We start from the raw sequence: 23,438 nt of genomic DNA, 5'->3' as shown, positions 1-23,438 counted from the left end.
AACCCTAACTCTATCTCGGACTATATTTCCCTCAACTTGCACTAATGCCGTTATGTTTGTTTTGTCGTGTTAGTTTAAGTTTATGTAATTTATGTTTGTCATGTTTATAACGTGCTGCAGCAAAAAGCTAATTTTCACGGCATTAATACCATGGGTATGTATGCCCATGATAATAAACTTGAACACTGATGTGTGGTAGTGGTGGGCTGGTGGGATTAGACACAGGGTACTGAACTCTAGTCACCGTGCATTGAGTTGGGCAGTGTGGGGTGTTGTACCTCTGTCACTGTGTATGGGGTGAATGATGAGGGGATATCAGGTGCGTGTGACATGGGAATGGGCAGTGCCTTAGTCACTGAATGGTGGGAAGGTATTGGTTCCAATGTCTGCAGCTTGCTTTCATTTCCCAGAATTCTAGTCCCCAATTTTGCTTTGAAGGCCACTTTAGCTTTGCTGAGGAGATGGCAACATTTGCTTGAGTTCTTTGATGCTGTAACAGGGAGGGTTGATAGATGGGTACCTGTAGATATAGTGGACTTAGATGTCAAAAGGCATTTGACAAAGTGCCACGTCAGATACTGGTGCATAAATTAAAAGCCCATAGTATCAGAGGAAGTGTGTTAGAATGGATTGAGAACTGACTGTCTCATAGAAAACAGAGAGTTGGAATAAGTAGGTCCTTTTCAGACTGGAAGGAGGAAAAGTGAAGTAAAGTAGAGATCAATTCTTGTTCGCCATTTACATTAATAATCTGGAAGAAGGAACAGTATGTACAGTTTCCAAATTTGCTGATGATAGAAAAATAGGTGGAAGAGCATGTTGTGATAAGGATAATGTGATTCTGCGACAGGATATAGATAGATTGAATGAGTGGGCAAAAGACTAGCAAATGGAGTTTAACGTGGGGAAATGTGAGGTCATGCACTTCAGTAAGAGGCAGATTATTATCTGAATGGAGAGAGACTGCAAGTGAGTGAAGTTCGGAGGGATCTAGGTGTTCTAGTGCACGAATCACTAAGAGCTACCAGGCAGCTCCAACAAGTCATTAAAAAGGCAAATGGCATTTTTGGCCTTCATTGTAAAGGGGTTGGGTTTAAAAATAGGGAGGTTTTGTTGGAATTATACAGAGCATCGATGAGACCTCATCTGGAATACTGCATGCAGTTTTGGTTACCTCACCTAAAAAATATCTAGTAATGTTGGAGTCAGTACAAAGGAGGTTCACCAGGCTAATTCCTGGGATGAGAGGGTTGTCCTACCAAGAGAGACTAAATAGTTTGGGTCAGTATTCCTTGGAGTTTAGGAGAATGAGGGGTGACCTTATACAAACATAGAACACCTTAAGGGGGCTTGACAGGGTAGACTCTTCCATTATTGGGAGAATTTTGAACAAGGAGACATAACTACACAATAAGGAGGCAGTCATTTAAGACTGAGGTATGCAGAAATTTCTTCTCGCAGACAATGGTGAATCTCTGGAATTCTCTGCTGCTGCGGCTGGTGGAAGCTGGATCAATAGAAGTATTTAGAATGGAGGTGGATAAGTAATTGATTGATTGAGGAATAGAGGAATAAGGAGAAATAGCACAGAAGAGGAGTTGAAGCCAGCATAGATCAGCCATGATCATATTGAGTGGTTAGAACATCCTACTCCTATCTTCTTGTGTCCTTGTGATTGGGGGTAGAGATGCTCAGGGTCAGGTTGCTGCTCTGTCCACGAGATATATATTTGCAAATGGCTGCATTGATGCCCCTTTGTACCTAACCTATCAGTCCTTTGTTTACAATCCTCCAGATTTAATTTGGGGTTGATGGAACAGGAAGGAAGAATTCTCAGCTCTACAAAGCAAAGTCGGCATTTGAGGTCATAAAGGGACCGGAGAGAGCTTTTACAATTCTTTTCCAGAGAGTAGAACAAACTGGACAGGTGCATGGATAGGAAAGGTTTAGAGGGCAAGTGAGACTAGCTTGGCACCTTGATCAGTACGGATGAGCTGGGCCAAAGGGCCTCTTGTATGACTCTATGACTGTGACCTCTAAATGTGCTGAGTCAGAAGATTAAATGGTTGAGAGCAGGACACATAGGTCCACTTAACTTTCGAACAAAATCCACATATTAATCTGACTGGTCTTCATTTTGCAGGGTGCCATGGTGGAGAAGAGAATCCTGGCTCGGGTGCACTCTCGCTTCATTGTCTCCTTAGCTTATGCCTTCCAGACCAAGGCAGAGCTGTGCCTAGTGATGACCATCATGAACGGAGGGGATTTGAGGTGAGCAGTGCCCGTCACAGTTAATGATTTTCCTTAATTTTTCCCACTGAGGTAAGAACTTATCCTCCTTGCCCACACCCAGTCATGGCCTCATTATTCTCTGAGCCCAATTTCAGTTAGAACACAGAACAGTACAGCACAGGAACAGGCCCTTCAATCCACAGTGTCTGTGCCAAACTAATAAAGCTAATGACACTTAATCCCTTCCACCTGCACATGGTCCATATCCCTCCATTCTCCGCATACTCATGTCCCTATCTAAGAGCCCCTTAAACACCTCTATTTTATCTGCCTCCACCACCAACCCCGGCAGTGCATTCTCTGAGTAAAACAAAAAACTTGCTCCGCACATCTCCTTTGAACTTTCCCCCTCTCACCTTAAATGCATGCCCTCTAGTATTGGACATTTTGACCCTGGGAAAATAATACTGACTGTCTCCCCTATCTATGCCTCTCATAATTTTATAAACTTCTATCAGGTCTCCCCTCAGCCTCTGCCGCTCCAGAGAAAACAACACAAATATGTTCAACCTCTCTTTGCACCACATCCCTTCTGATCCAGGCAGCATCCTGGTAAACCCCTTCTGCACCCCCTCCATAGTCTCCACGTGCTTCCTATAATGGGACGACCAGAAATGAATGCACCATTGAGTTGTGCAACACTGAGCTGCACTGATTACATTCAACTGAAGGTAACTATCCACTCCACTGAGTTTCCATCGGAACCCATCAGCTCTTTCAACTACTTATCCAACCAAAATGCAATCTTTACCCTCGCCAAATAAGCCCAACAAACTTTAAGAAGCATTTCCTTTGCATTTTGACTTTCTCAAGGCTTTTTCTAGCCTTGTGGTTTAACAGTACACAACAAGATCCCACCAATAGCCAGTGAGATGAATGGGAAAGGAGTTGGAGCTTTAAAAATACAACTGAGGGATCAATGTCACGTGGAGCCACGGTGGGAAACTGATGGGTGGTTTCTCGCCCCGCAGGAAGGAGATGGCAAAGTCAAAGTCGAGTTTATTATCACATGTATAAGTACATGTATTCACAGGTGCAATGGAAAACTTACTTGCAGCAGCATCACAGGCACAAAAATCACAACATTCACAAGAAAAACATAAACTAAACATAAATTATACACAATTTTTCCAAGAAAGAAGACAATTAGAACTAAAAAAAAAATTCATTGTAGTGCAATGTGGTCAAAGTGTTCCTATACAGAGGTAGTGATTAGGGTTGTGCAGGTTGGTTCAAGAATTGAATGGTTGAAGGGAAATAGCTGTTCTTGAACCTGGTGGTATGGGACTTCAGGCTTATGTCAGCCTTTGAATTTAATGATATTATGAGAGCTCATTCATATGTACAGGTGTCCATATGTTGGACGTTGTAACCTGAGAACAGTAGTGGGTAAGATACATGAAAGAAGAAGGAATAGGAAGATAATGTAAAGGGCATGGGTGGAGATTATGTGGAGGTTTATCACCAGGAGGGACCAGTCGGGTTAACGGGTTGTTCCCGTGTATATTCCGTGTAATTCATTGATTTAATGATGGTTCGTGTTGTGTCAAACTAATGGCGGCAGTGAAAGAGGTTGGTGTTCCTTTCTCTCCCCAGATACCACATTTACAATGTGGATGAGAACAACCCAGGCTTTGATGAAGAGAGAGCACGATTCTACTCGGCTCAAATCGTTTGTGGCCTGGAACATCTTCACCAATCCCGCATCATCTACCGTGACCTCAAGCCTGAGAATGTCCTCCTCGATAATGACGGTGAGCTGGGGTTGGTTTGTCTGCACTGCCCATCCCAAATTCCTGCTTAAACTGAGTGGCTTGCTAGACCATCAACAGTGGTGGGTCTTGGGTCATATAGAGGCCAATTCAGGTAAGGATGGCAGATATTTTTCGTTGAAGGGCATTAGTGAGGCAGATGGGCTTTTGTGACAATCTCCTAGTGCCATGACCACCATGGTTGATTCCAGATTTATTTAATTTCCTGAAATGAAGTTTAGATAAAAGTCATTTGGACAGGCACATGGATAGGAAAGGTTTAGAGAGATGTGGACCAAAGGCGAGCAAATGGGACTAGCTTAATTGGGAATCTTGGTCTGCATGGACCAGTTGGGCCAAAGGGCCTGTCTGTGTGCTATATGACTCTATGACTCCTCAGCTGTCCTGTTGGAATTCTTGTCTCTGTGGGAGACATAAAACTTATCTCAGAACATATTTGGAGCTTTCTGTTGTAAGACAAGTTCATGAGGTCTCAAAGGGCAATGACTCTGGACACAGTCTTCGGAGTTAAAAATGATTTATTCACAAAGACAAACGCAGGACAGGATGAATGGGAATGGACGCACACTTACACACATGCACACGGGTGATTGTGAATGTGGGGGAAATCACAACAAGGGTGAGATGTGCGCACACACACACACACACACACACACACACACACACACACACACACACACACACACAACAAACTGGGTACAAACAAATCAAGGAAGAAACAGTACGGTGCCTGCCACCCCCTTGACTCAGTGCAAGTATCGGCTCTATGCTCCCAGGGATCCTTAACTAATTACTCTTAAGCAGTGCACAGCTTACTTCAGCGACCCTTGGAAACTGCAAAGAGAGAGAACCAAGCACATGCGGCACTCTTTATAGTGCTGGAGGGCTGGGGGTGGTCCAGCCCAGGTAGTTCAAAAGGGCAAATAGTCAAGTGTGCCAGAAACAAAGGTGCTCAAAGATCCGATAATTAGGTGTGCACTAATGGGTGGGGGTGGAGCCAAACCTTGATTGACAGTGGTGTGTCTTCCGACCAGGTAGGTGCAGTGCTGTCATCCGACCAGATGGGTCAGTGTTGTCACTGTCACGTGACAGCCACGACCCTCCACAATACACTTTCCCAATAAAGCTGCGGCTTTGACCACCACTGTGGACGGTGCAGAGCACAGCTTCACCTCTGCAGTCTTTGCCCCAAGAAAGGGTTCTCTGAAATCCCTTGCCAATGTTAGCCCACATTCACACACCCCAAAACCATACAGTTTTGGAGTCATAGAGTTGCACAGCACAGAAACAGGCCCTTCAGTCCACCAGGTCCATGCCGACCTTTTTGCCCATATGCACTAATCCCATTTGCCTGCACTGTCCTTATCTATCTATGCCCTGCCCATTTAAGGGCCTTTCGAAATTTCTCGTAAACACGCTATGTTCTATAATGACTGTTCCTGATTCCAACATCTCCTCAGGCAGCAAATTCCAGATATCACAAAAAACACTGCAGTCAATCCAGATGAAAGGTCTCAACCCAAAACATTGACTGTCCGTTTCCCTCCGTAGATGCTGCCTGACCCATTGAGTTCTTCCAGCATTTTGTGTGTTGCTCCAGATTCCAGCATCTGCAGTCTCTTGGGTCTTCACGTTCCAGATATCAATTACTCTGCTTAAAAAAAACCTTCCCCTCAAATTCCTTTTAAAACTCCTTCTTCTCACCTTAAACCCATGCCCTCTTGTTTTGATACCCCTACCATTGAAAAAAGATTTTGATTTACTACCCTATCTATGCCTCATATAGTTTTACATACTTCTATCAGGTTCCCCCTCAGCTCCCTTCACTCCAGGGGAAAAAGCCCAGCTTATCTAACCTCTCCTCGTAACTAATTACCTCCAATTCAGGCAACATGCTGGTGAATCTCTGCACCATCACTAGTACAATCACATCCTTCCTATAATGTGGCGACCAGAACTGTACACAATGCTCCAAGTATAGCCTAACCAGAGTTTTGTAAGGTTTTAAAATAATGTCCCAACTTTTATATCCTATGCCCCAACCTATGAAGATAACTATGCCATATACCTTCTTCAGCACCTGCTCTACCTGTGTTGAAACTATGGACCTAAACCCCAAGGTCCCTCTGTTCATCAACATTCCTTACTGCCCTACCACTTACCGTATATATCCTACCCCTTTTTAACTCCCCAAAGTGCACCATCTCGCGCTTATCAGAATTAAATTCCATCTAATGCTCCATCCAGCCTTCCATCTGATCTACACCATTCGGTAGCCTTAGACAACCTTCCTCACAATCCACAACATCACCAACTTTCATGTCAGAGAACACAGAATGAAGAGCTGCTGTGAAAGAATAAATGTAAAATGGGAGGAGTTCATTCATTAGAGGGAAGGATTCACTGAGGGATGGTACAGTCTGGGGAAAGGATGAGATGTTTCTGTAATGGAATGGGTGTGGGGAGGGGTAACGTATCAATAATAGAGGATAGAAAGGGGCAAATGTATATACATAACGGGAGAATACATAAGTAGAGGAGTGTACGTTAGTAGCAATGGTGGGAAAGGCTGTGTATGTACTAAGGCTGTTCCTTGATTTGTTCACACTTATTTTATATTACATCTTATTCCCTTCATTGTTTCCGGAGAGTCGCTAGGTTCCTGCAATTTGTAAATCTAGTGTTGCAGTGTGTCTGCATCCTAGTCGCAATGGCCGCACTGATGTGATCGTTGGACCTTACTGACTGAGCCACACTCCTTGTCACTTATTGACACCCTCATCCACCCGTTGTCACCCATTGACAACCCCAACTACCCATTATCACCCATTGACACACACACCCTCTCGTTGTCATTCACACACAAACATCACCCAGTGACACTCACACCCACCCATTGTCACCCACACCCACACCCACCTGTTGTCACCCATTGACACCCACACCCATAACCATTCATTGACACCCACACCCACACCCACCCATTGATACCCACACCCACAGGTTAAGTCACCCATTGACACCCACACCCACCCATCATCACCTATTGACACCCACTCACCTGTCATCACCCACTGACACCCACACACACCCGTCGAGTCAGCCACCCAGTCACCCATTGCTTTCTGCGGAGTCACCCAGTCATTCACACACTCAGTCACCAGTCAGTCACTCACTGAGCCACCTTGCTCTCTGACCTCAGGTGAGAATGACCCAAAAGGTTTCTGGTGTGATTCAGATAAACTCCGCTCAGTTTTCAAGAAAGAGCTTTGCGTTTCCTAGCACCTTTCGTGGCTGGCTTTAGGATGTGCGGAAGTGCAGCACAGCCCTTTGAGGTGTCATGTCAATAAACAGCAGGGCATGGTGGCTGGCAGATATGGTGTTCTCGGAGATGAAGGACAACTCTGGCCACAGGATGCCGGGAAACGTCTGTTTTTCTTTAAAACAACACTGAGGGATTTTTTCTCCATGTCCCTGCCTCTTGACAGTCACACTCAGCAAAACACAGCAGTCAAACCTCTCTGCATTCATTCTGATCACTGAAGGATGTAGAAAAATAAATGGAAAAGGAAGAGCAAATCAAACAGTTTCTGAACTGTCCTTTTGTCACTGCCGTGTTTCAGGCCATGTAAGGATCTCTGACCTTGGACTTGCCGTGGAACTGCAACCAAATGAGACCAAAACAAAAGGCTATGCTGGAACTCCAGGTATGTTCTTCAGGTTCAGGTGCAACAGGTGGCTTTCTGCCTGTACCTGGGAGGCTATAGGGTTTTGTGTGTGCATGTGTGTGTGTGTGTGTGTGTGTGTGTGTGTGTGTGTGTGTGTGTGTGTGTGTGTGTGTGTGTGTGTGTGTGTGTGTGTGTCTGTCTGTCTGTCTGCATTTGTCTGCGTGGGTGTGTGTATGTGTGTGCGTATGTGCATGTGTATGTATATTTGTGTATACTTGTGTGATATATATGTAAGATAAGATATCTTTATTAGTCACATGTACATCGAAACACACAGTGAAATGAATCTTTTGCGTAGTGTTCTGGGGGCAGCCCGCAAGTGTCGCCACGCTTCCAGCGCCAACATAGCATCCCCACAGCTCCCTAACCTGTATGTCTTTGGAATGTGGAAGGAAACCGGAGCACCCGGAGGAAACCCACGCAGACACTGGGAGAACGTACAAACTCCTTACAGGCAGCGGCCAGAATTGAACCTGGGTTGCTGGTGCTGTAATAGTGTTACGCTAACCGCTACACTACCGTGCCTGCATTTGTGTGTGTTTACAAGTCTCTACGTGTGTACATGTGTGTGCATGTGTATGTGTGTACATGTATGTACTTGTATATGTGTGTGTATACATGTAAGTGCATGTGTGCTTGTGTGTGTGTGCACGCGCATGTGTGTGTGTGTGTGTGTGTGTGTGTGTGTGCGCACGCGCACGTGCATGTGCATGTGGTGTCCCTGTGCCATTGCTTGATGCTGGAGTTCCCTGTTGGGCCTGGGGCCTGGGATTTGAATTTTCTGCAGCCTCGCTGTCTGCAGATGATGATTTGTTTTGTTCCACTTGCAGGTTTTATGGCCCCAGAACTCCTTGGAGGAGTGGAGTATGATTACTCAGTGGACTACTTCACACTGGGAGTAACCCTATATGAGATGATAGCAGCCAAGGGCCCATTCCGATACCGGGGTGAACATGTAAGGAGACACTCTTAATGTATTCTTTCATAACTTTGTTGTAATCAAGATTAATCAGATACGCAGTCAACAGGACACAGGAGCCCAGGTTTAAGATTACAGGTCCCAGTCCAGTTGTAAACAGCTTGGCCATACACAGAGATGCTCTCTTGGTGTAGGAATTTAGAGGGGAATCTGACGAAGTAAATTTTCACCCAGAGGGGGTTGGAATCCGGAACGCACTGCCTGAGGGGGTGGTGGAGGAAGAGACTCCCACAACATTTAAGAAATATCTAGATGAGCTCACTTCAATCGCCAAGGCAGAGAAGACCAAGTGCTGAAAAATGATAGTAAAGATAGGCCCTTGTTGGGCCGAAGGGCTTGTTTCCATGTTATCTGACTCTGAAGAGTATTCGCCCTGAAACATTATTTCCCACAGACGCTGCCTGACTTGCTGAGTATTTCCAACATTTTTGGTGTTTATTTCAGATTGCCAGCATCTGTAATTTGGGTAATTGGTAATTGGTTTATTATTGTCACATGTACGAGATACAGTGAAAAGCTTTTGTTCATGTACCATCCAGACAGATCATTCCATACATCAGTGCATTGAGGTAGTATAAAAGAAAAAAAAACAGAATGCAGAATATCGTGTTACAGTTACAGAGAAAGTGCAGTGCAGGCAGACAATAAAGTGCAAGGGCCACATTGAGGTAGTTTGAGAGATCAAGTGTTTTTTTTATCATACAAGAGGTCTGTTTAAGAGTCTGATAACAGAATCAAAATCAGAATCAGGTTTATTATCACTGACATATGTTGCGAAATTTGTTGTTTTGCAGCAGCAGTACAGTGCAAGACATAAAGACATAAAAATTAATATAAGTTACAAAAATAAATAGTGCAAAAGAGGAATAACGGGGTAGTGTTCATGGGTTCATGGACCATTCAGAAATCTGATGGTGGAGGGAGAGAAGCTGTTCCTGAAACTTCAGGATCCTGTACCTCCTCCCTGATGGTAGTAACAAGAAGAGGGCATGTCCTGGATGGTGAGGGTCCTTAATGATGGATGTCGTCTTCTTGAGGCACCGCCTCTTGAAGATGACCTCGATGGCGGGGAGGGTTCTGCCCATGGTGGAGCTGGTTGAGTCTACAACCCTCTGCAACCCTCTTTCGATCCTGTGCATTGGAGCCTCCATACCAGGCGGTGATACAACCAGTCAGAATGCTCTCCACCGTAGAAATTTGCAAGAGTCTTTGGTGACAAACCAAATCTCCTCAAACTCCTAATGAAGTAGAGCTACTGATATGCCTTCTTCGTGATTGCATCAATGTGTTGGGCCCAGGATAGATCCTCTGAGATGTTGACTCCCAGGAACTTGAAGCTGCTCACCCTTTACACCACTGACCCCTCAATGAGGACTGGTGTGTGTTCTCCCGACTTCCCCTTCCTGAAGTCCACAATCAATTCCTTGGTCCTGCTGACGTTGAGTGCGAGGTTGTTGTTGCGACATCACTCAACCAGCTGATCTATCTCACTCTTGTACGCCTCCTCGTCGCCATCTGAGATTCTACCAACAACAGTAGTGTCATCGGCGAATTTATAGATGCCTAGCCACACAGTCATGAGTGTAGAGAGAGTGGAGCAGTGGGCTAAGCATGCATCCTTGAGGTGCGCCTGTGTTGATTGTCAGCGAGGAGATGTTACTACTGATCCACATTGACTGTGGTCTCCTGATAAGGAAGTTGAGGATCCAGTTGCAGAGGGAGGTACAGAGGCCCAGGTTTTAAAGCTTGGTGATTAGTACTGAGGGGATGATGGTGCTGAATGCTGAGCTGTAATTGATAAACAGCAGCCTGACATATGTTTTGCTGTTGTCCAGATTCTCCAAAGCCAAGTGAGGAGCTAGTGAGATTGTGTCTGCTTTAGACCTGTTGTGGCAGTAGGCAAATTGCAGTGGGTCCAGGTCCTTGCTCAGGCAGGAATTAATTCCAACCATGACCAACCTTTCAAAGCACTTCATCACAGTAAATGTGAGTGCTACCGGCAATAGTCATTGAGGCAGCTCACCCTGCTCTTCCTGGGCACTGTAATAATTGATGCCCTTTCAAAGCAGGTGGGAACCTCTGACTGCAGCAGTGAGAGGTTGAAGATGTCCTTGAACACTCTAGCCAGCTGGTTGGCACAGGTTTTCAGTACCTGGCCAGGTACACCATCAGGGCCTGAGGCCTTGAGAGGGTTCATCCTCTTGAAGGATGTTTTGACGTTGGCCTTCGAGACAGAGATCACAGGGTCGCCAGATGCTGTGGGGATTTGCACAGGTGTAGTGTTATTCCCCCTTTCAAAGCGTGTATAAAAGGCGTTGAGCTCATCAGGGAGTGAAGCATCACTGCCATTTATGCTGTTAGGTTTCACATTATTAGAAGTGATGGTATGCAAACACTACCACAGCTTAGAGATTGTGTCTCTAACTTCATTCGGAATTGCATTTTTGCTCTCACGATGGCCTTCTGTAGGTTGTACCTGAACTTCTTGTAGGATCCTGGATCGCTGGTCTTGAACGCCACAGATCTGGACTCAGCAGACTGCGAATTTCCTGGTTCATCTAAGGCTTCTGGTTTGGGATAGATAACAGCAGGATAGAAGCTGTTCTTGAGTCTGGTAGTACGTGTTCTCAAACTTTTGTATCTTCTGCCCGATGGGAGGGGGGAGAAGAGAGAATGAATGGGATGGATTTGTGGTCGTTAACTAAAAGGTTTTAGTCCTATGATGGGAACAGGAATAGAGAGCTGAGAACTATTATTGGCAAATCTTTGAAGATGTTAAGGATGATACATGCAAGGAGGTTGAGCCAGAGTGCGTCACATCATCCCCGTGATCACACTGGATAGATACTGTGCTCAGTTCTGGACAACACACCTTAGGTCAGAAGCTTGGACTCTGGGGAGGCAGACACGGTTTGCCAGAACCGTATCGGGGATGAGTGACTTCAGTCCTGAGGAGAATTTGGGGAGGAGGAAGAGGTTACTCTCCTTAAAGCAGATATTGAGATGCTCAAAACAGTGACTCTTTTTGACAGAATTAACAAGGAGTGGCAGAAGTGGTGCAGCTAGCAGAGCTGCTGCTTCACAGCACCAGAGACCTGGGTTCGATCCAAACCTCAGGTGTTGTCTGTGTGGAGTTTGCACATTCTCCCTGTGACTATGTGCGTTTCCCCAGGGTGCTTCGGTTTCCTCCCACATCCCAAAGTGCAGGTTGGTAGGTTAATTGGCCATGTGAATTGCCTGTATCGTGTAGGTGAGTGGTGGAAACTGGGAGGAGTTGATGAGAATGTGGGGAGAATCAGGATAGGATTAGTATAGAAATAGTAGATAGGATTAGTACAGGAGCTTGAGGGCACATGCCACCAGGCTCAAGGACAGCTTCTATCCCACAGTGATAGGACCATTGAAGGGTTCCCTTATACGATGAGATGGACGCTTGACCTCACAATCTACCTTGTTGTGACCTTGAACCTTATTGTCTACCTGCAATGCACTTCCCTGTAGCTGTGACACTTTACTCTGTATTCTGTTATTGTTTTTACCCCATACTACCTCAATGCACTATGTAATGAATTGACCTGTACGATCAGTATGCAAGACAAGTTCTTCATTGTACCTCGGCACAAGTGACAATAATAAACCAATACTAATACTATTACCAATACCAATACCAAAATGGGTGTTTGATGGTCGACATGGACTCAGTGGGCTGAAGGGCCTATTTCCATACTGTATTCTAAGTGGTGACCAGGGGGTTTCTTCCTTTCAGAAAGGAGCCCTATGTAATATCACTTTAAAAAGGATCAGCACAGGCAGCGTAGACCGAATGCCTCCCCCCTACCCCCCCACCCCTGTTCCACTGGGGTGGGGGGTGGAGGGGGGAGGCATCTGGTGTTCCTGTTTGGAGACTCAACACTGACTGTCTGCACATTGCTGCCACCAGGTTGAGAACAAGGAGGTGAAGCGACGGATTCTCAACGACCCAGTCAGCTACTCTGAGAAGTTCAGTGAAAGCAGCAAGTTGTTCTGTGAGGCTTTGCTGGAGAAAGATCCTGAGAAACGCATTGGATTCAAGAACCAATGCTGTGATGAATTAAAGGCTCATCCCTTTTTCAAGGATATTAACTGGAGAAAGCTTGAAGCTGGTAAAGTATAAAAATCTACTGTTTTTTAAATGGCAAATTACATCACATGTCTGGATTACATTTTTGAAAGAACCTGTGTTATTAAAAAGAATTTGCTCTGTGATGTGGATGTTACTGCCATTTATTGTCCATCTCCAATTGCCCCTGGGTTCCTTTGGGCATTGAATATAGACGTTGGGATTTTATACTGCAGTTGTACAAGATTGTTGAGGCCGCATTTGGGATATTGTGTTCAGTTTTGGTCACCCTGCTACAGGAAAGATGCCATTACATTGGAAAGAGTGCAGAGGAGATTTACGAGGATTTCACCAGGACTCTAGGGACTGAGTTAAGAGAGAGGTTGAGCAGGTTGGGACTTTCTTCATTTAATCATAGGAGAATGAGGGGTGATCTTACAGAGGTTTATAAAACCATGAGGGGCATAGATTGGGTGAATCACCCACAGGCCTGGAAAGGTTAAGGCTTGCAGATTGCCCTAAAGTGAGATTTTCTGACAATCTGATGATTTCATTGTTACCAAACCAAGACTTGTTCCTCTTTCCAGATACTATTTAACTAGTTGAAGTATTAACTTTATTGACTGCTGTAGAAGGATGCATGCTCATGCCTCTGAATCAATAGACCTCCCTCTGTGTCCCATAGAATGCAAGTCAAGTCAAGTCGAGTATACTGTCATGTGCACAGGTGCAGTGAGGTACAGGTACAGTGAAAAACTTGCTTGCTGCAGCATCACAGGCACGTAGGTACAGACAACACATAGAGTATAAATCTACTGTACAGGTTTCTTATGCTTTTTCTTTAATTACGGTTCTTTTAAAGGAGGTTTCTTTGGAATCGTTCTTTGTGATAATTTTCTTTTGCATTTTTAAAATATAATAGTTGTTCTATGTAGGGAACGTTCTTGGTAATGGAGGTTACCTGCAGTGACAGACTGGAATGGCATAAGTAACTTCCTCCTGTATCTGCAGGAGCTCTGCCCAAATATTTCCTGTACATTCTAAAATGACAGCAAGCAGGAACCACTGGCTGCACCATCATTCTCACCGGGTAGAGGGGATGAGTGTCAGCCTCGGGGTCACGGAGACTGGTCACTGGGCATTCGCCTGTGAGGCTATTTTGCATGTGTGATTCTGGCTAGTGAGTGACTGCAGAGTGAACATCTATTCATGCATGCATGCGTGTGTGTGTGTGTGTGTCTGAGTGTGTGTGTGTGTGTGTGTGTGTGCTTGTGTCTGTGTGATTGCCTGTGTTTGAGTGTGTGTGTGTGTGTGTGTTATGTGTCTGAGGGTGTTTGTATGTGTCTGTGTATGTGTCTGAGGGTGTCTGTGTGTGTGCTTGTGTCTGTGTGAGTGTTTTTTTGTTTGTGTGTATGTGTCTGAGGGTGTGCGTGTCTGAGGGTGACTATGTTTGCCTGTGTCTGTGCGAGGGTCTGTGTTTGAGTGTGTGTCTGTGTGTGAGGATGTCTGTGTGTGTGTTTATGTGACTGAGGGTGTCTGTGTGTGTGTCTGAGCATGTCTGCGTTTGAGTGTGTTTGTGTCTGAGGGTATCTGTGTGTCTATGTGTCTGGACATGTCTGTGTGCATGCCTGTGTGTGTAATTGTCTGTGTGTGAGCATGTATGTGTGTGCCTGAGGGTGTCTTTGTGATTGTTTGTGTTTGTGTCTGAGTGTGTGTATGTGTGTGTCTGTGTGATTGTCTGTCTGAGTGTGCATCTGTGTGTGAGGGTGTCTGTGGGTGTGTCTGAGGGTGTGTGTGTGTGTGTGTGTGTGTGTGTGTGTGTATACAGTGGCATGCAAAAGTTTGGGCACCCCTGGTCAAAATTTTTGTTACTGTGAATAGCTAAGCAAATAAAAGATGACCTGACTTCCAAAAGGCATAAAGTTAAAGATGACACATTTCCTTAACATTTTAAGCAAGATTACGTTTTTATTTCCATCTTTTACAGTTTCAAAATAACAAAAAAGGAAAATGGCCCGAATCAAAAGTTTGGGCACCCTGCATGGTCAGTACTTAGTAACACCCCCTTTGGCAAGTATCACAGCTTGTAAATGCTTTCTGTAACCAGCTAAGAGTCTTTCAATTCTTGTTTGGGGGATTTTCACCGATTCTTCCTTGCAAAAGTCTTCTAGTTCTGTGAGATTCTTGGGCCGTTTTGCATGCATTGCTCTTTTGAGGTCTATCCACAGATTTTTGATGATGTTTAGGTTGGGGGACTGTGAGGGCCATGGCAAAACCTTCATCTTGTGTCTCTTGAGGTAGTTCATTGTGGATTTTGAGGTGTGTTTAGGATTGTTATCCTGTTGTAGAAGCCATACTCTTTTCATCTTCAGCTTTTTTACAAACTGTGTGATGTTTGCTTCCAGAATTTGCTGGTATTTAATTGAATTCATTCTACCCTCTATCAGTGAAACGTTCCCTGTGCCACTGGCTGCAACACAAGCCCAAAGCATGATTGATCCACCCCCGTGCTTAACAGTTGGAGAGGTGTTCTTTTCATGAAATTCTGCACCCCTTTTTCTCCAAACATACCTTTGCTCATTGTGGCCAAAAAGTTCTATTTTATCTTCATCAGTCCACAGGACTTGTTTCCAAAATGCATCAGGCTTGTTTAGATGTTCCTTTGCAAACTTCTGACGCTGAATTTTGTGGTGAGGACACAGAGAAGGTCATATTTGTGCGGGTGTCGCTCCACAGTAGAACAATGCACCACCACTCCAGAGTCTGCTAAATCTTCCTGAGGGTCTTTTGCAGTCAAATGGAGGTTTTGATTTGCCTTTCTAGCAATCCTACGAGCAGTTCTCTCGGAAAGTTTTCTTGGTCTTCCAGACTTCAACTTGACCTCCACCGTTCCTGTTAACTGCCATTTCTTAATTACATTACCAACTGAGGAAATGACTACCTGAAAACGCTTTGCTATCTTCTTATAGCCTTCTCCAGCTTTATTTTAATTTTCAGAATGCCAGGCAGCTGCTTAGAGGAGCCCATGGGTGCTGATTGTTGGGACAAGATTTGAGGAGTCAGGGTATTTATAAAGCTTTGAAATTTCCTAACGATGAAATTTCCTGGCCTTTCCTAATGATGACTGTGAACAAGCCATAGCCCTAACAAGGTCTGAGGTCTGAGACCTTGGTAAAAGTTATCTGAGAGCTCAAATCTCTTGGGGTGCCCAAACTTTTGCATGGTGCTCCTTTCCTTTTTTCACTGTAAAATTGTACAAAACAAAAATAATACAGTAATCTTGCTTAAAATGTTGCAAAGAATGTTTCATCTTTAACTTTATGACTTTTGGAGATCAGTTCATCTTCTACTCACTTAACTATTCACAGTTACAGAAATTTTGACCAGGGGTGCCCAAACTTTTGCATGCCGCTGTATGTGTGTGTGTGTGTGTGTGTGTGTGTGTGTGTGTGTGTGTGTGTGTGTGTGAGTGTGTCAGTGTATGTGTCAGTGTGTCTCTGTGTGTGTGCCTGTGTCTGTGTGAATGTCTGTGTTTGAGTGTATGTCTGTGTGTGAGGGTGTCTGTGGGTGTGTTTGAGGGTGTGTGTGTGTGTGTGTGTCTATGTGTGTGTGAGTGTGTCTGTCTGAGGGTGTCTGTGTGAGTGTGTGTGTGTTTGCATGCAATTGTGTGTATGTGCTTGTGTATGTGTACACATATTTATGTATGAGTATCTGCTCATGCAAATATATGCCAGTGTGTGCTTGCGTGTATGCATATGCATACGTGTTTGCATGCATGTGTTAGTGTGCATGCTTGTGTGTGCATGTCTGTGTTTATGTATCTGTGTGGTGTACATATGTTTGTGTATGTGTGCAAAGTCAAAGTCGAGTTTATTGTCATAGGCACAAATACACATATACACAGGTGCAATGAAAAACTTACTTGCAGCAGCATCACAGGCACATGGCGTCATATAAGCAGCATTCACAAGAAAAACATAAATTAAACATAAACATGGTAGCTGTGAGAAGCTGGCATGGCCCGGATGCTGTGCACGTATTTGTATGTGCTTATGTGGGTGTATGTGTGTATGCAATTGAATGTGCATATGTGTGTGTGTGTGTGTGTGTGTGTGTGACTCTGTGTGTGTATGTGTGTCTATGTGTGTGTACTCATACATCTCACAAAGGCTGTCTTCCTCACACTAGTGACGGCGAGAAGTGCTCCCAGACGATGTGGTGGTAGTTAAAAGTGCCCTATTCTAATAAGATTAAAAATTAGATTTAAAACAAATTGGTCTCATGAGTTTGTAGAAGGCAGTGCATGAATTTCATTACTAACCACTGATTCCATCAGCTGACGAATATTGCTTCTTTTATATCTACTCATACCGACCACATTGGGAGATGTTAGAAGCCTACTCCACAATGTGGCTTTGTGTCTCAGCCCTGCTCTTACACTCTGACAGTTGCCGTGGGAACATTGCATGGAAACTTTTGACTGAAAAGATATCAGAAGTCGTAGGAATGTTAGGAACAGGAGCAGGATATGTGGCCCTTCCAGTCTGCAAATGTTGTCCCCTTGTTCAAAAAAGGTAGTAGGGATAGTCCAGGGAATTACAGACCAGTGAGTCTCACGTCTGTGCTGGGTAAGCTGTTAGAAAGGATTCTAAGGGATAGGATCTATGAACACCTAGAGAATCATAGACTGATTAGGGACAGCCAGCATGGCTTTGTGAAGGGAAGATCTTGCCTCACAAGCCTGATAGAGTTCTTTGAGGAGGTGACGAGGAAGATTGATGAGGGTAGTGTGGTGGATGTGGTCTATATGGATTTTAGTAAGGCGTTTTATAAGGTTCCTCATGGTAGGCTTTTTCAGAAGGTCAGAGGCCAAGGGATCCAGGGAAGCTTGGCTGTGTGGATTAGGAACTGGCTTGCCTGTAGAAAGCAGAGGGTTGTGGTGGAGGGAGTGCCCTCGGAATGGAGGCCAGTGACTAGTGGTGTCCCGCAGGGATCGGTTCTGGGACCTCTACTTTTTGTGATATTTATAGATGACTTAGATGAGGGGGTGGAAGGCTGGGTTAGTAAATGTGCGGACGACACTTAGATCGGCGGTGTTGTGGATAGTGTGGAGGGCTGTCGGAGCTTACAGAGGGATATTGATAAGATGCAGAGCTGGGCTGACAAGTGGCAGATGGAGTTCAATCCGGAGAAGTGGGAGGTGGTACACTTTGAAAGGACAAACTCCAGGGCAGAGTACAAGGTAAATGGCAAGGTACTTGGCAGTGTAGAGGAGCAGAGGGATCTGGGGGTTCATTTTCACAGTTCACTGAAAGTTGCCTCACAGGTGGATAGAGCAGTTAAGGTGGCCTATGGGATGTTAGCTTTCATAAGTGGTGGGATTGAGTTTAAGAGCCGTGAAGTGATGATGCAGCTTTACAAAACTCTAGTTAGACCACACTTAGAGTACTGTGTTCAGTTCTGGTCGCCGCATTATAGGAAGGATGTGGAGGCGTTGGAGAGGGTGCAGAGGAGATTTACCAGGATGCTGCCTGGATTAGAGTGTATGGAATATGAGGAGAGGCTTAAGGTGCTAGGGCTTTATTCACTGGAAAGGAGGAGGATGAGAGGAGACATGATAGAGGTATATAAAATATTGAGAGGAATAGATAGAGTAGACAGTCAGCACCTCCTTCCCAGGGCCAATGCTCAAGACAAGAGGACATGGCTTTAAGGTTATGGGTGGGAGGTTGAGGGGAGAGGTCAGGGGGAGGTTTTTCACCCAGAGAGTGGTTGGTGCATGGAATGCACTGCCTGGGGTGGTGGTGGAGGCAGATACATTGGACAGGTTCAAGAGTTTGTTGGATAGGCATATGGAGGAATGTGAGATAGAGGGATACGCGGGAGGAAAGGGTTAGATAGTGTGAGGGTGGTTTGATGGATGGCACAACATGGTGGGCCGAAGGGCCTGTTTTGTGCTGTATGGTTCTATGGTTCTGCATGTGCATCGCCCAATTTGTTGAGCACCTGTGGCTCAAGCACTAATTCCTGCAATACCTCACCAGCCACATCCTGCCAACCCAACAACCATCTGATTATTCCCACTCTGAGCTGTCTGCTCTAACCATGCCAAGTACATTCCCCCAACTCTGTGTGCTCTAAGCTTGGCTCATCTGTCACTGGGAACAGCATCAACTATATTCTGCATTCCGTTATTGCTTTTCCCTTTGTACTACCTCAATATACTTATGTTGCGAAATGATTGTATGGTTGGCATGCAAAAAAAAAGGCTTGTCACTGTATCTTGGTACATGTGACATTAATAAACCAATTACCAATCATCCAGTCAAAGATGCAAGAAAGTTCTATCATTCTATGAGAAGTTATAGCACAGGAGAACATTCACCTCCTGATGCCGATATTCTCCACTGTATCCTCCAAAAACCTTTATAAATTCATTACTTTCAATAAAAACATTAGAAACAGGAGCAGGAACCTTTCTAGCCTGCTCTGCCTTTCATTAAGGTCATGGCTGATCTCCTAGAACCATAGAACACTACAGCACAGAAAACAGGCCATTTGGCCCTTCTAGTCTGTGCCTAAGCTTTATTCTGCTAGTCCCATTTACCTGCACCCAGTCCATAACCTGCCAGACCTCTCCCGTCCATATATCTATCCACTTTATTCTTAAATCTTAAGAGTGAGCCCGCATTTACCGCATCAGACGGCAGCTCGTTCCACACTCCCACCACTCTCTGAGTGAAGAAGTTCCCCCTAACGTTCCCCCTAAACCTTTCCCCTTTCACCCTAAAGCCATGTCCTCTCGTACTTATCTCTCCTAATCTAGGTGGAAAGAGCCTACTCGCATTAACTCCGTCTATACCCCCCTCATAATTTTGTAAACCTCTATCAAATCTCCCCTCATTCTTCTATGCTCCAAGGAATAAAGTCCTAACCTGTTCAATCTTTCCCTGTAACTCAACTCCTGAAGACCCAGCAACATTCTAGTAAATCTCCTCCGCACTCTTTCAATCTTACTGATATCCTTCCTATAGTTAGGTGACCAGAACTGCACACAATACTCCAAATTTGGCCTTACCAAAGTCTTATACAACCTCACCATAACATCCCAACTCCTATACTCAATACTTTGATTTATGAATGCCAGGATGCCAAAAGCCTTTTTTACAACCCTGTCTACCTGTGACGCTACTTTCAGGGAACCTTGGAGATATTTTCCAGTGAGATCCCATATCACTAGATTCCCTAAATGTCCAGAGATCCATTGATGTCTGTTTTGAATAAACACAGTGACTGGAGGGGTAGAGAGTTCCACAGGTTCATTAATCCCCAAGTGAAGAAATTGTCCTCACCTCTGTCTGAAATGGCCTGCTGTTTTTTCTCAAACTGTGTGCCTTGGTCTGAGACTCTTCAGTCAGGGGAAACGTTCTCCATCTACCTAACCTCTTAAGCCCTTTAACAAGTTTCAATGGGATCTCCTTTCCTCCCTCTAAACTGTAGAGAATACAGTCCCAGTCCACTCAAACTTTTCTGTGGAAAACCTACTGTCCCTGGAACCAATCCACTAGACTTTTGCTGCATGCCCTCCATGATATGTAAGGAGACCAAAACCGTACACAGTCTTGGGGTCTCACCAAGGCCCCATACAATACCTTACTCCTGTATTCAAACCCTCTTGTTCTAAAGGCTAACATACCATTTGCCTCCTACCCCTGTATGTTGGCCTTCAGTGACTTGTGTACACACACACATAACAGACCTAGTAGGACAATTGATCTCTCAACCTACCTTGTCATGGCCCGTGCACTTTATTTGTCTACCTGCATTGCACTTTCTCTGTAACTGTAAAACTTTATTCTGCATTCTGTTTTTTTCCTTTTGTACTACCTTGATGTATTTATGTACGGAATGATCTGTCTGGATGGCATGCAAAAAATGCTTTTCACTGTATCTCAGTACATGTATCAATAATAAACCAATTACCAGTTACTCTATGAACATCAACACTACCCAATCTCTCCCCATTTAACAAATACTCCACTTTTCTGTTACTGTATGTACAGCAGTGTGGACAACTCCACATTTTTCTACACCATGTTTTCCCTGCCGTGTTCTCACCCACTCACTCACCTTGTCCAAGTCCCCATAATAAACCAATACCAATACTAATTCAAGTCCTTTTTACACACTCCTCGTACTCACAATTCTAGCTAGTTTAGTATCATCAGCCAACTTGGAAATACAACATTTCATCTCCACAATCAAATTGTAGAAAACAGAAAATAAGGTTTGTAACTTTGTAGATGTTTGCCTGACACAAATATTTCAATATTTCTGGAAAGGGAAGGGGAAAAAACATTTTGCATTATTGCCTTTATTAGTAGAGGCACTGAGTTCAAGAGTCAGGAAGTTATAAAATTATGTCAGGAAGTTTATAACATTATGAGACTCATAGATAGACAGTCAGTATCTTTATCCCAATGTCAAATTGTCAAACACTAGAGGACATGCATTTAAAATGAGAGGGGCAAGTGCAAAGGTGATGTGCGAGACAAGTTTTTTTACACAGAGAGTGGTGGGTGCCTGGAATGTGCTGCCAGGGGTGATAGTGGAAGCAGATAAGGCAGTGGTTTTTAAGGGGCTCTTGGATAGGCACACAAATATGCAGAGAATGGATGGATATAGACCATGTGCAGACAGAAGGATTCGTTTAATTAGGCACCGTTGGCTTAATTAGTTTGGCAAAACATCGTGGGCCAAAGGGCCTGTTCCTGTGCTGTACTGTTCTACGTCCTATATCTATGTTCTATCTCTGTAAAATGTCTGAAAGCAACTCACACAAAATATTTTTGAAGCAAACCCAATGAACTTCATACAGCAAGCTTCCAGAGCACAAGATAAATTGTTTCCTTTGACGAGGTTGTCAAAAGGAGGAGCAGTGGGTTCAGGCACTGGGGAAGCCCCTTGCTCCCTTGGCGTTGCCCTGGTTGTGCTGTGGGGGAGCCAGGGGATGAGAATCGGATTGAATAGGTGGCACATATGACAATGTAGCTCTTGCTCAGAGCAGCACAGGACCGACAGCCAAAATAGATAGTATATTGCAAAAATGACGAAGGTATATTTGTGTTCCCCTCCAGGTATACTCCCACCTCCTTTCACTCCAGACTCTAGAACAGTGTACGCAAAGGATATCCAAGACGTGGGCGCCTTCTCCACTGTGAAAGGAGTTACCCTCGAAGATTCGGACAAGGAGTTTTTTGAAGAGTTTGCAACGGGAAACATCTCCATTCCATGGCAAGAAGAGATGATTGAGACTGGTATCTTTGTAGAGCTTAATGTTTGGGGTCCCAATGGAGGCTTGCCAAATGATTTAAGGAGAGAATCAATTCTGGAGCTCCCTCCCTCCAGGTCGGGCGTGTGCACCGTTGCTTGAAGAAGCAAAGTACTAGAGTCAGGTTTCTATGCTCTGAGGAGTAGCGTGGCTGAAACATTCAGATTGAACAATAAGGGGTCGTTTGAGAATCCAGGTGTACGGTTAAAAAAACATCACATCTGTACTACTGTAGCACTGTAGTGAACTTGATTGCTTGTGACACTACAAAACTATCAGCTCCCATTTTTGGTCCGTGAGAACTGGAAGATGCTTGGTCTGGATACATCAAAGGCTCTGCTCACTGCCCAGTTTCAGTTGATATCCACTCTCTCACCATGACCTCCACTATTCCACTAGCTTCTCCATGATCTTGTCCCCTCCATTCTTACAAATCAGGGACACAGCAGACCTGGGAGGCCAGTCCAGCTTCCCATTGGATCATTTGGTCTGCCGATTTGCATAGACTACCCTGGCCCTGGGCCCACCCCCTGGCCCTGGGCCCACCCCCTGACCCTGTCCCTTTTCACCCCCTGCCCTTAGCCTCTACCCCAGGCCCACTCTGACTCCTTGAAGTTTTGGGCTGATCTGATTGAGATATTTCAGATGGTGAAAGGGTTTGACGGGGAGGAAAATGAGAGGAACTGTTTCCCATAGTGAGTCTGGAATAAGGTGACATTACATTATGATCGGTTAATGCCAGAGTCACTTCACAACTTAAAGTTGGAACTGCTCTAAACAGCTTCACTGCAATGGCCAAGGTTTACTTGTCTCTCTCTCTCTGCCACACACTGGCTCCTTCAGGGCAGAGAAAAAGCAAAGTGCTCTTGGGAATTGGATCACCACCATAAGTCACAGCAATGTTCATGTTACCCTGCTGTAGTGGTGTGTACTTGACTGTCTGAGAGTAGTCATAATTGTCAATTATTTCAAAGTCACTGACGGCATCTCCTTTTGAAGGTCCACTGAAACGTGCATTTAGTGGGGCCTTTTTCTCTTTGCAGAGAAAAAGATGTGAAAGGTGTGTGTGTAGGTGTGTGTGTGTGTGTGTGTGTGTGTGCGTGTTTGTATGAAAGAGAGAGAGAGAAAGACTGATAGACTGATAGAAGTGTGAAGGATAGGCAGCATGTGTGAGACAAAGCAAAAGCTTTGACAGAGACAGAAAATGTGTGTCAGTTATAGTGAGCAAGGATAACAT

The 23,438-nt window shown here is 44.7% G+C and overlaps 1 protein-coding gene across 1 annotated transcript in view; it reads left to right on the top strand.

Moving 5' to 3' along the window:
- Positions 1-22,303, top strand: part of grk1a (G protein-coupled receptor kinase 1 a) — a 36,083-nt gene extending 13,780 nt beyond the window's left edge. The window contains exons 2-7 of the mRNA XM_052014095.1: positions 2,144-2,271; positions 3,889-4,046; positions 7,688-7,771; positions 8,623-8,747; positions 12,712-12,913; positions 22,008-22,303. Coding sequence (XP_051870055.1) covers positions 2,144-2,271; positions 3,889-4,046; positions 7,688-7,771; positions 8,623-8,747; positions 12,712-12,913; positions 22,008-22,303 — 993 coding nt within the window. The remainder of the gene's footprint in view (positions 1-2,143; positions 2,272-3,888; positions 4,047-7,687; positions 7,772-8,622; positions 8,748-12,711; positions 12,914-22,007) is intronic.
- Positions 22,304-23,438: the final 1,135 nt, after the last annotated feature.

This window comes from Pristis pectinata, chromosome 4, assembly GCF_009764475.1.
Source record: "Pristis pectinata isolate sPriPec2 chromosome 4, sPriPec2.1.pri, whole genome shotgun sequence".
NCBI lineage: Eukaryota > Metazoa > Chordata > Chondrichthyes > Rhinopristiformes > Pristidae > Pristis > Pristis pectinata.
The sequence above is the reverse complement of the archived record's forward strand: the minus strand, read 5'-3'. Positions and strand labels throughout refer to the sequence as shown.